The following is a 13,522-nucleotide window of genomic DNA, read 5'->3' as shown; positions in this document are numbered from 1 at the left end:
TTCCAGACTCCGTACTGTAACAGATGACCCAGACCATCTCTTACTATGCCCAGTAAGGAGCTTGAGGCTGTACCTCAAAAGAACAGCCGCAGCCCGTCCTCGTGTGCCAGCACTATTCGTCAGCACTGGAAGGTCTAAGAGGAGGGTCACCAAGAACACCATCTGTGCATGGATTCACAGGGTCATTGAATTGGCACTGAATCCAGACCCTCCTCCGTCACGTCGCCCCAGAGCACATGATGTCAGGGGCATAGCTACGTCCCTGGCCTTCAAAAGAAATTTTTCAGTGACGCAGGTTCTTCAAGCTGGGGTGTGGAAACGTCAAACAACGTTCACATCCCACTACCTGCAAGACGTGACCCACAGGAGACTCGATACGTTCTCTCGGCTCTGTGGTGGCTGCACAACAGCTGGTTTAAAACCTCAAGCTCCTTATTGGACAAGTAGCAGAAGGTTGAGGGCATTGTTACCCGGTGTTAGTCTGCATGAACGAAAAGGTTTGACTGGCCCTTATTCTTTTCTTCATCATCCCCTCTCTTGGGGAAAGTAGCATCCTGGGTTCTCTGCATAGCTGACCTCAAACCACTGCAGGTAAACCATGCTCCCTTGTGTTCCTAGTATTAAGATTAATAATGTTACGTCCCCATACCCTGACGAGGTGGTATTGGGAAAGTCCTAGTCTACAAGTTTCCATCTAAAGAACTTCAGAACAACTCTCTAGGACGAGTCACACTTCTTCATACCTTCACACACAGCTTGCATAGGCCGGAGACCTTGCATAGCAAGGTTCTAGCGAGGTGCAGGGACTCCTCATTTCTTAGGTGCTTACACACTCAAATAAGGAGTCCCCGGGCAAAGCCAAAAACCACACTGGCTGGGACGTCCACCCTTCCTAATGGGTGAGTCACCCCTATTAAATAGCGTGGTTTGTATTCCAGTTACGGAACAAATGACAAATTCGTAGATAATTTGTATTTACTCCTAACTATACAAACCTTAGCTATTTAACCAAACTTGCCCGCCAGCCCTATCCCCCTTGAAGTCCTACTTGCAAGCAAAGTGAGCTCAAGCACAGGTGTAGGGGGGGGGGGGTTAGCAAGCTACCCTCCCCTACCCCCGCTAACTAGTGGTGTGGGTAGCAAACCCTCGTTGAAAATTAATGGCTCGTCATTTCAGCTACGCCGAAAGTAATACCCCTATTAAATAGCTAAGGTTTGTATAGTTAGGAAAAATACAAATTATCTACGAATTCGTCATATTGCTTGCTAAGCTACAACTCTAGTTGGAAAAGCAAGATGCTCTAAGCCCAGGGGCCCCAATGAAACAATGTTCAACAGATTTAGTAGATTTGAGAACAAAGCCCTCTGAGAATATTGGGAGTTTAATGGCTGGACATGATCAGAAATGAAACTTATGAGAGATTACTCAAGTGCCATATGTGAATGAGATCATGGTGAGGGGTAAATGGAAGATGGTTTGGGCATGCTCTACGCACTCCCCGAGAGAGATTAGTTCACCAACATTTAACTGTGCTCCACAAGGTATTAGAGTTCGAAGACCCAGGCTTTTTATATTGAAATGGGAGTTTTTTTTTTATGTAAAAATTTGATTTAAAATATTTTAACTAATTGTATATTTTGGTCTTTCCTTTAGGTACGATATCCTACGAGATGATGAAGCCCGTGAAGATTATGATTATATGTTGGATCACCCAGAAGAATTTTACCGAAATGTTTATAGAGCTTGGAGGCGAAGGATGGCTCCTCATGTGGATGTCAGGATTGTTCTGGCTGTCACGATTTCGCTTATATCGTTAGTGCAGTATTATAATGGATGGGTAAAGTGAGTAGAGTAGTAAATGTTGTATTAATAGCACTTGATACTGTACTTGCCATGACTTTTAGCGCATACTTTTTTGAAAAATTGCTTTGGCTCTACATTTATATTTTCATATTCATATAAGGCTAACCTAGCATAAAAACCTCAGGCCTTTGTTAATTACTTTCTGCTGTAATTACAATTACATTTTTCTGTAGATTACAGGTTGAGGTATATAAGATACACAGTTTTTAAAGCGTATGTGCAGTATCATCAGCATCATTATCATGATTGTATTGGATTTTTTCATTATAGGATTTTTGTATATATGAAAGAGTATGGATGTTACCTCGTGTAGTATTTTTGTAATTTTCACTACACTATTAATTATATTATCAACTAAAAGTCAATTTACATTTTTGTAATTTAAGGTATGATGAAGCCATTAAGTACTTCTCATCAGTGCCAAAATATCGTTTGCAAGCTATCGAGTTGGCTAAGCAAGAAGGACTAATAATAACTGAAAAAAAGAAGCAGAAAGGGAAGACTAAGGAAGAAATCAAAGAAAATGATGAAAAGGCCATTCGTTTTGTGATCGAACAGAAGATGGATATTCGTGGTGTTTATGCAAAGCCAACTTATAAGTAAGGTTACATACATTTTGTTTGTGTACAATAATGTGTTTAGTCATTTTCAGTATCTCTTTTCAGTGTAAAGGTATTGATCAATAATTGCTTTCATTTGACAATGGTCTATATTGAAGGGATATCTTCTACATTAAATATTTTTTGTATTATGATAAGAATGTAAAATTCTCTCTAAATAGATGTAATCCTGATATTAGCTAGAAACATTCATTGAAATTGACAACAGTATAGTTCATGTGTGGCAGGTTGGTGAGGCAAGGTAGTTGCTGTCCAAGGCATATTTTGCTCACCTGTTAACATTCTTACACTAATTCTTTGGTGGTTGTCTACTGCAAAGATCCCAGTTTTCTCCCTAGCCATTAAAGCTCCAAGTATGTTTCTTCTCCTCCTCCTCAAATTAATAAGTGCAGAAAAAGGTTTAGGAAATCTCAGGACAAATCCTGCCATATCCATCCCCTCACTCATGACCCTATTGGGGAAGAGAACTTGTATGTTAAAATACTAGGCAGATGCTGGTTCAGACATTATTTACCTTTATAGAATAATATTTTTATTGCTAAACCTTACCGAGTTATAAAACTGTTATATGCAGTAGGCTAACGATACTAATTTATATAGCTGACATAACTAACGATCCCAACTTTTGCATAATATATATATAAATATATATATATATATATATATATATATATATATATATATATATATATATATATATATATATATATATACATATATATATACATATATATATATATATATATATATATATATATATATATATATATATATATATATATATATATATATATATATATATATATATATTACAGATGTAATCTTCCTTAGCACGAAGATAACTTAATATGCGGTAGTCTACATAAGGAAAATTGAAAGATAATGTGTTTGTGTAGAAATGCTCTACAGTTACGTCCGCCACTGGACCTCTTCGTGAAGCATTTATTAGAAAAAGAATAATAAGCGCTCCAAGAAGAGGTCCAGTGGCGGACGAAACTGTAGAGCATTTCTACATTACACATCTTTCCATTTTATATATATATATATATATATATATATATATATATATATATATATATATATATATATATATATATATATATATATATATATATATATATATATATATATATATATATATATATATATATATATATATATATATATATATATATATATATTCTTCCTTGTTAAACACGATAACCAGGGCGATACTACAAATGTCATTGGTAATTTAATAACCAAACATTCATAAGATTGACTAGTTATGAAAACAGGAATGTTTCTAGGCGATAGAAGACAAAATTTATATGATAAGAAGTCTAAATTTATTATTTAATTTGAAAGGGATATGAAATTTTTTAATATCAAACTTACCCGATGATCATATAGCTGCATCCCTGCTGCCCCGACAGAAAAAATCTACGGGAGGAATACGCCAGCGATCGCTATACAGGTGGGGGTGTATATCAACAGCGCCATCTGTCAAGTAGGTACTCAAGTACTCGATGTCAACAACGAACCAATTTTCCCTCTGTCGTGCCACAGGCAAGACCTACTGAATACGCCGTCCCTAACTGGATTTGTTTTCACAACGATTTGGTGAAGTACACTAGTCCAGTTTTGAGCTTTCGCTATGCAGGGGGTTTTATCTTCATTTCAAAACTTGGACTCGTTTTGGATAGAATTTAATTATGGTGACGAAGAGAGTATGGACTCTCCTTCACTTTTAAATGGCCGACCCTTCCCTTAGACGGAAGTGTTGGCGACGAAGAGAGTATGGACTCTCTTTCACTTTTAAATGGCCGACCCTTCCCTTAGACGGAAGTGTGTTTAGGTTTTTGGTAATTTTGCTTAACGAGTTATAGATCTATTTATTTTATATCTCTCCGCCTTTATAGGCCTCTTCGATTAACTTTCCATTTATTATAAACTTATAAAATTAATTTTTATGTTTGTTTATATGCGACCTTTCCTAATAGTAGGCGGTCCTTACTTGGAACCGAAGTTAATTAACATTGAGCCCGTCATATCGTATTTTCCTTTTAAGAATTTTAATGTTTTTGAAAGAATTTCTTTGATAGTCTCGTACTGTTTTCAAAGATGAACTAACGTTTAGTTTAGTCTCCGCAGTTGTTGACGTTCAGAACGTTCAACATGCGCTCTATCGTTACGATAGAGAGAGAGTATTTCACGGTTTCACGTTGCAGTAAGAGTAAACCGATGCTAGCGTTTCGTTCATTCTTTCTTAGCTTAAATGGTTTTAATTCTAATAAAGGAACTGTTTGGGAAACCTTTCAGTTTTTTCCTTAAGCAAATAATATGTTTTAACGATATATAATTGGGCTCTTCTCTCAGGTTCTAAGTCTAGAGAGAAGAGAGAGAGAGATAGAGACGGAGGGAGAGAGAGGAGAATAAACGTTTCGTTCAAGCGGGTAACGTTGTTCTCGTTTTTCACTCTTCTCCCTAGTCGCTGTAGGGGAAGAAGGTAAAACGTTTCTAGAGTTTTATTCTTGTTCCCAGGCTTTATGCGGTGAGAGATTTTAAACGTAGTTTATTTGATCTAGTGTTTAGTCTTTTCCAGCCACTGAATTCTTTATCTTTCATTATGTTTTTCTGTTGCATTGTGAAACTGTTTTCGCAATTACTACCTTTTAATGAAGGATAGGATTGCGTGTTTCAGGTACAAATCACTTAAAGTTTCGATTTCCGTGAAATAAGTGCAAACAGAAAATCAAAAGTGATAAAGTGATATGCGCAAAGTGTTACAGTGTTGCGTTCGAGGTTCGTCTGTTCGTGCCAGTTGTTCACCTAGTCCGATACCTCTTACAAGCTCCCAAGCCCAGGGGAGAAGTAATGTCGAAGGACTTATGGGTTCCACAGGCCTTGATCGACGAACAGACGTTTCCCTCAGTGGTTTCGGGTGTATCTACACACGTTGCCGACGTGATCGCCCCACCCACATAAAGACGAGAGAGCCCATTTATTCCTCGTCTGCGGAAGAGGTTTCTCGCAGAAACCATGGACCAAATCTTGCAGCTTTAAGTGCAAGTCGGTCCCTTCCGCGCAAGTCCAACGGCCTAGGTGTAGCCACTGGGTCAGTTCGGACTCGCTCCAGTCATCCGACGACTGCACACCTTCCAAGAGAGGCAAGGTGGTACCGCAACAGGCAGTAACTCCGTCTGTTGCCGCACCAGCTGTTTTAGACCCTCAGTCACAACGGACAGTAGCTCCGTTTGTTGCCGTCTTTTATAGACCCTAGTGGTCCATGCTGCAGACTATACAGTCTCAGCTTGCTCCTTCATGCAGGAGTATCGTGCTGAGAAGGTTGACAATGCACCTGTTAATCTACAACCTGCCACGGTTGTGCGCTCAGCAGATACTGCGGCTGCCTGCTCCCACACTCCACCTGTGAGAGCTCCACCTCCGATGCGCAGTCGACCCTGCCAGACGCATGTTCATGCTGCACCCTCCGTTGACATGCGTGAGCTACCGCATTAGCAGTGGGAAGGTGCTGTAGAGCTGCCGTGTTTTGACACAATGCGGCATGCTCCGCAACCCATGCGGCATGCTCCGCATCCCACACGGCATGCTCCGCAACCCACGGCAGTCCCTCCCACGCACCAGCACTCCGCTTTTGTTGTTGCCAGCTCCCACACTCCGACTGCGGAGAAGGTTGACGATGCACCCGTGGGCCTACAGCCTACCACGGTTGTGCGCCCGGCATGGCTGCCTGCTCCCACACTCTTGTTGTGAGAGCTCCTCCACCCATGCACAGTCAACCCTGCCAGATGTATGATGACTCCCACAGACACACGTAGCACTCCGTTGCCGTGCGTGAGCTACCACAAGCTGCCGTGTTTTGACACGGTGTGTCAGCCTCTGCAACACACTGTGGTTACCGCCACTCGCCCGCAGCAAACTAGTCAGTCAGGAGTTGAGGCTTCCCCACACAACTTTGGTTGTTGCCAACTCACAGACTGTCAAACAGTTACATGACGTTGCCTTCTGGTCTGCTACTAATACACCAGTGCTGTATGTCCTCACGCTCCTGTTGTGGTTGACAGTTCAGTTTTTGACAGTTCACAGACTGTCAAGCAGTTTCATAACGTTGCCTTCTGGTCTGCTGCTTTTGCACCAGTGAAATCCTCACTGAGATAACCTAGCTTTTCTCGGACATGGTTCCTGTAGATGAGAAAGTGCTGTTCTCCCTCCTTCTGATACTCCCTTGAGGACTCTGTCATTTGGAGAGGAGCCTTAAGCTGCTTAGCCTCCTATGGACTTTAATTAAAGCATAACATGCTTCCAGGGAGGGTAAATGGTTCCGCTTCAGTCGCTACCCCGTCTGTTGCCACACCTGCTCCCATAGACCTTGGGCTTTGTTGCAAGACATGCAGTCCAAGCTTAGTCCTTCATAGAGGATTTTTTACGGAGAAGAACCTTCTTGCCAACAACCTTCCTATCGGTTGGTTGTACGCCCTGTTGACGCTGAGATTTCCTACTCACGTCCGCCAGTTGAGATGATTCCTCCTCCGGTGCGACCCAGTGTGGGTTGCCAGTCACACGTTAACGTTAAGCGACTCTCGGAGGTGGTTGTGGACATTCAGTGTGTCACTAGGAAGACGTTCAACAACCAGCAGAGGTGACTTGTTGTGACGCAGTGCGGCAACCTCAGCAACCCGATAGGGGTTGTCTGCACAACCCAGACAGTCTAGACAATTTCGGGTTGTCGCTGTACTTCCTCGCTTCCCCATGGTTGACAGTTCACAGACTGTGCAGCAGTACCATGATCTTGTGTCCGGCTCCGTCACGCATCCACCAGTGCGACCGGATTCAGCGAGTCAGACGTTGCCCACTCCGTTGCCGTTTCCTCATCAGTTTCGGATGAGGAACCCTCTGATGAGGACATGGCTGAACAAGACGATCAACCCCCAACCCTGCTATCCATCCAGAAGATGCTGAAGAAGGAACGCTGCCCAGTCAGGCTGTGGATGAGTCTGGTTAAGACACTGTCATCCGTGGTTCTTTGGTGTCACTTGGAAGACTACACCTCCGTCCTTTTCGGTTTCATCTAGCTCTTCACTGGAAAAGGACAAGACGCTAGAAGCGGTCTAGATCCCGGTTTCCGGAAGATAAGTCTGGTCTGACTGGATGAAAGGACTTTATCAACCTTTGATAGGGTTTTCCCCTGACTGTTCTGACTCCCAACCACGTTCTCTTCTCAGACGCATCGGACGTAGGCTGGGGTGCGACCTTAGGCGGTAGGGAATGCTCGGGATTATGGAACTCGAGTCAAAGACAATGCATTTCAACTGCAAGAAGCTTCTGGCAGTACGTCTGACCTGGAAAAGCTTCAGGTCTCTCCTTCAAGGCAAAGTAGTGGAGGTGAATACGGTCAACTCCCTGCTTTGATGTACATCTCCTAGCAAGGAGGGACCTACTCTCTGACATGGTACGAGTTCGCAAGTGACCTCCTCTCCTGTTCAACAGGTCTAGACTTTTCACTAGTAACAAGTTTCTTCCAAGGCAACTTGAATGTCTTAGCAGATTGCCTCAGTAGGAAGGGACAATAATTCCAACATATTGGACCCTCCACTAGGATGTATGCAAGAGACTTTGGGTCTCCTGGGGCCAGCCAACCATAGATCTCTTCGCAACCTCGATGTCCAAGAGGCTCTCAATACTTTGCTCACCTATCCCGGACCCAGCAGTAGTTCTTTTAGATGCCTTTCTACTTGATTGGTCTCATCTAGATCTATATGCATTCCCTCCGTTCTAGATTGTCAACAAGGTACTGCAGAAGTTCGCCTCTCACGAAGGGACAAATGGACGCTAATTGCTCCCCTCTGGCCCGCGAGAGAATAACTTACCGAGGTACTTCGATGGCTAGTAGACGTTCCCAGAACTCTTCCCCTAAGGGTGGACCTGCTACGTCTGCCACGCGTAAAGAAGGTACTCCAAGGCCTCCACGCTCTTCGTCTCACTGCCTTCAGAGTATCGAAATATTCTCGAGAACTAGAGGTTTTTCGAAGGAGGCAACCAGAGCGATTGCTAGAGCAAGGAGAACATCCACCCTTAGAGTCTACCAATCGAAGTGGGAAATCTTTCGAAACTGGTGCAAGTCAGTATCCGTATCCTCGACCAGTACCTCTGTAACTCAAATAGCTGACTTCCTCTTATATCTGAGGAAAGAGCGATCTCTTTCAGCTCCCACTCAAGGGTTACAGAAGCATGTTGGCATCAGTCTTCCGTCACAGAGGCTTAGATCTTTCCAACAATAAAGATCTACAGGACCTCCTTAAGTCTTTTGAGACCACGAAGGAGCATCGTTTGGTTACACCTGGTTGGAATTTAGATGTGGTTCTAAGATTCCTTATGTTAGACAGGTTCGAACCACTTTAATCAGCCTCCCTGAAAGATCTCACCTTTAAGACTCTTTTCCTGATATGCTTAACCACAGCTAAAAGAGTCAGTGAGATTCATGCCTTCAGCAAGAACATCGGATTCTCATCCGAAACGGCTACATGTTCTTCATCTTGGTTTTCTAGCCAAACACGAGCTGCCTTCTCGGCCTTGACCAATATCGTTCGATATTCCAAACTTATCGTATGGTTGGAAATGAACTAAAAAAGTATTATGTCCTGTAAGAGCTCTTAAGTTCTTTTTTAAAACCTTTTCGAGGCCCGTCTGAAGCTTTATGGTGTTCAGTTAAGAATTCATCTTTGCCTATGTCAGAGAATTCTTTATCCTATTTTTATCAGACTGTTTATACGAGAGGCTCATTCCCTTCTGAATGAGGAAGACCAAGCTTGGCTGAAGGTAAGGACACACGAAGTTAGAGCTGTCACAACTTCCGTGGCCTTTAAACAAAATAGATCTCTGCAAAATATATTCGACGCAACCTATTGGAAAGGCAAATCAGTGTTCGCGTCTTTTATCTTAAGAATGTCCAGTCTCTTTACGAGAACTGCTACACTCTGGGACCATTCGTAGCAACGAGTGCAGTAGTGGTGGGGGCTCCACCACTACAATTCCCTAATTCCAGAACCTTTTTAATCTTTCTCTTGAAATATTTTTGGGTTGTCCGGAAGGCTAAGAAGCCTTTCGCATCCTACTTGATTTGGCGGGTGGTCAAAATCATTTCTTGAGAAGCGCCTAGATTAAAGGTTTTGATGAGGACCTTTAGTATGGGTTGCAACCCTTCATACTTCAGCTCCTAGGAGTCGCTCAGCATCCTATGAGGATCGCGAGGCTCAGTAAGAAAGACGTACTTAAAAAGGCAGAGTAATTGTTCAAGTCGTCTTTCTTACCAGGTACTTATTTATTTTATGCTTGTTATTTTGAATAACTGCTAAAATAAAATACGGAATACTTAGCTCATAATGTCAACTTGTTATGCTGGTCTCTACCCACCCCCCTGGGTGTGAATCAGCTATATGATCATCGGGTAAGTTTGATATTGAAAAATGTTATTTTCCTTAGTAAAATAAATTTTTGAATATACTTACCCGATGATCATAAATTAAAGGACCCACCCTTCCTCCCCAATAGAGAACCAGTGGGACAGAGGAGAAAATTGGTTCGTTGTTGACATCGAGTACTTGAGTACCTACTTGACAGATGGCGCCGTAGATTTTTTCTGTCGGGGCAGCAGGGATGCAGTTATATGATCATCGGGTAAGTATATTCAAAAATTTATTTTACTAAGGAAAATAACATTTTAACACCATGCAAAGCAACTAAAACTCCTCCATGATTTTATATAATTTTAGTATATGTACATAACCCTGAGACCTATGAAGATTAGTGATGAAAACTAATCTATGAAATATTTGAACCCCAGAGAGCTTAAAAGAAAGATGAAATAAAATAAAAATGTGAGTAAGGGATCCATGTGATAGTTTCTGAGGCGAACATTTGCAAAAATGCAAAACTTTTGCATGCTGATTTGTAGAAAAACATGTATCAAGTTAGGACTCATTTAGTGAAGTGTGAAGTACTGTGAGTGTCCTCCTTTCTCTCCCTTTTAGATTTGAATTTATATTGTCAAATTATTGATTTCCAATTTATAAATCTTGCATTTATGTAAAAAGTAGTGTTTCAATATATAATTTATTTCATCCAGTTGAAATATATTTTTTTCATTTCCACACTTCAATAAAAATCAGCGTTTCAATATATGATACAAATCCATTAATGCATACGATGGCATAAAAAGAATGTAATTTTTGTGGGTGTGGAGGCTGGAACAAATTGTTAATGGTAAAGATTTAGTTGGTAATTGTTGTTTATGGAACGACCTGCCTCCTGGAACAAAGTATTGATGAATAATGAGCTACTATTTTACTTTGATACCAAGCTTTGACCATTTTTATTGAAGTATATATAAGGTTGCAATAATGTTCATTGTAGAATGTACATCATTTAGAAGAAGAATGACCTTAGGTATTTTAATCTTTTAATATGTGCCCTAATGAAAGATAAGAGTAATAGTCTAATTATTGGTATAATCATTAATGTTTATTTCAGGGATATATTATGGGTTCAGCTGGTATTTTTGCCTTACTGGAGTGTGCAGTACGTGGCTTGGTATTTGCGATGGGTTTGGAAATTCAACATTTTGAAACATCCGTTTGGCGACGAAGAGAAAAACTATATTATCAGGAAGAACATGGGCATGAGCCATGGACAGTACGAGGTAAGATTTTCATTGTGTATACGGTCTAGTGTAAAATTCCCTTTTGTTGGTGGTGTTGAGTGAGGAAATTTCTTAATTCTTAAGTGCCTGTTAGTTACTGATATATACTAAGCTGATCGCATTGAGGATGCCCCTTGAGTGTACTGTTTGCCTCATTCAGTTACCACGTATTTGCCTTTTACTCCATTTCTTTACTTTTAGGTGGATTCATTCAGCCCTCTTACCAGTTTGTTCTTGATGTTTCAGCATTGATTTAACTGTTGTACATTGCTCTGTTTATTGTGGTACCATTGGATTAGTTTGTCATGGAAAAAAAAGTCATTCCTTTTTTATTTAGTTGTCTGTCATATATGTAACATAATCATGTCTTTACTTACGATTATACCATCTCAGTTTTCATATATGGCTCATATGTTATTTGTATTTGAGAATTATAAATGTTACGACTTATTTTATTTTCATGTTGTTAAATACTATCAAGTTGGCTCTCATAGTCTCATGATGATATTGAAATCTAATCACCTTTTATTTCACAATGCAAAATAAACTGATTCTGACATGAATAGAAAGAGAGCTATAAGTATATGAAAACTATTATTACATTATGTTGTAATAAATACTTGATTTACATGTATTAACATTTAGTTTAGGTATATTGAATGGTTCAAATGTATTTAGCTGTACAGTATTTCATTGTGGTTATACTGCAGCTTTATTATGAGATTTAATGTGCTTTGTAGGGTTTGGAATGAATTAGGCTATTTGCATGTGAGATGTGACTCACAACACTAAAAAATCACTTATTTATATATATATATATATATATATATATATATATATATATATATATATATATATATATATATATATATATATATATATATATACGAATATTGTATCGGTTAACGAATTTAAATTTCCCTCCCACGCGCCGTTTTTTGTGGAAAAGTGTTAACGCCGCGCTTCCCGATCGCATTTTTCATGGAAATAACTTAACGACAGCATCTCACAATGGAGTCACGTGACTCCTCCCACGCATACCTACCACCCCCTAAACCCCTTTATTACCCCCTTCACTCGTCCATTATCTCAGTATCCGCCGTCTCGATAGCATACATACTTAGTGAATTCGTGGACGATTTCTTTGTGATTTTTACACGTGGTTTGTGATTTGTTTTATTTTCACTCATTTGTGATTACAGTACTGTACTGTGTATTATTGTGATAGACAATGGCTCCTAAGATGTCGAAGAAGGAAAGCAGTAAGAAGAAGCTGATGATAACGATCAAGATGAAGAAGATCATTGAGAAGCATGACCAAGGCATGCGTGTGAAAGACATTGCTAGTTTTTTCAATCGCTCGCAGTCGACGATATGCACAATATTAAAGAAAAAAGAAGAAATAAAGGCTGCTAAAGTAGCTAAAGGTGTATCGTCGTTGTCAAAACAATGGCCACCTATTCTTGATGACGTAAAAAAATTTATTAATGGTGTGGTTAAATGAGAAGCAGCTCGCAGGAGATTCAGTAAATGAGAACATGATTTGCGAGAAGGCAAGAACCATTTACGAGGACTTGGTGAGAAGTGAGCCAGGCACATCAGCAGAAAAACAAAGTTTTAAGGCAAGCCGTGGTTGGTTTGAAAAATTCAAGAAGAGAACGGGTATCCATAGTGTTGTTCGGCATGGCGAGGGGGCCAGCGCCGATACGAAGGCAGCAGAGTCTTTTGTGAAAGAGTTCAATAGACTCGTGGACTCCGAGGACTACGTTTCCCAACAGGTGTTTAATTGCGATGAGACAGGCCTCTTTTGGAAGAAAATGCCCAGGAGGACCTATATCACGGTAGAAGAAAAGGCCCTTCCTGGCCATAAGCCCATGAAAGACCGTCTAACCCTGCTGTTCTGTTCCAACGCCAGTGGGGATTGCAAAATTAAACCTCTCCTGGTGTATCTCTCGGAGAATCCACGAGCCTTCAAGAAGAACAATGTGCAGAAGAAAAAGTTGCACGTCATGTGGCGTTCTAATACGAAGGCTTGGGTGACAAGGATCTTCTTCGTTGAGTGGATGAACGAGGTTTTTGGTCCCGAAGTCAAGAGATACCTCCTGGAGAAGGACCTCCCACTCAAAGCCTTGCTGTTAATGGACAATGCTCCTGCCCATCCTCCAGCCATTGAAGAGGACATAGCGGAGGAATACAAGTTCATTAAGGTGAAATTCCTACCCCCAACACCACTCCAATACTCCAGCCCATGGATCAGCAAGTGATCTCAAATTTTAAAAAACTTTATACCAAAGCTATGTTCCAGCGCTGCTTTGAAGTAACAGAGGGCACCAACCTTACC

The 13,522-nt window shown here is 40.8% G+C and overlaps 1 protein-coding gene across 3 annotated transcripts in view; it reads left to right on the top strand.

Moving 5' to 3' along the window:
• LOC137623337 (dnaJ homolog subfamily C member 25 homolog) overlaps positions 1-13,522 on the top strand; it is a 52,679-nt gene that overhangs the window by 24,925 nt on the left and 14,232 nt on the right. For all 3 annotated transcript variants that reach the window (XR_011040600.1, XM_068354147.1, XM_068354146.1), the window contains exons 3-5: positions 1,654-1,842; positions 2,250-2,462; positions 11,013-11,181. Coding sequence is in view for 2 of the 3 variants with exons in the window: in XM_068354147.1 (XP_068210248.1) it covers positions 1,654-1,842; positions 2,250-2,462; positions 11,013-11,181 (571 nt within the window). In the remaining variant the exon portion in view is untranslated. The remainder of the gene's footprint in view (positions 1-1,653; positions 1,843-2,249; positions 2,463-11,012; positions 11,182-13,522) is intronic.

Source organism: Palaemon carinicauda, chromosome 30 (genome assembly GCF_036898095.1).
Source record: "Palaemon carinicauda isolate YSFRI2023 chromosome 30, ASM3689809v2, whole genome shotgun sequence".
Lineage (NCBI taxonomy): Eukaryota > Metazoa > Arthropoda > Malacostraca > Decapoda > Palaemonidae > Palaemon > Palaemon carinicauda.
The sequence above is the reverse complement of the archived record's forward strand: the minus strand, read 5'-3'. Positions and strand labels throughout refer to the sequence as shown.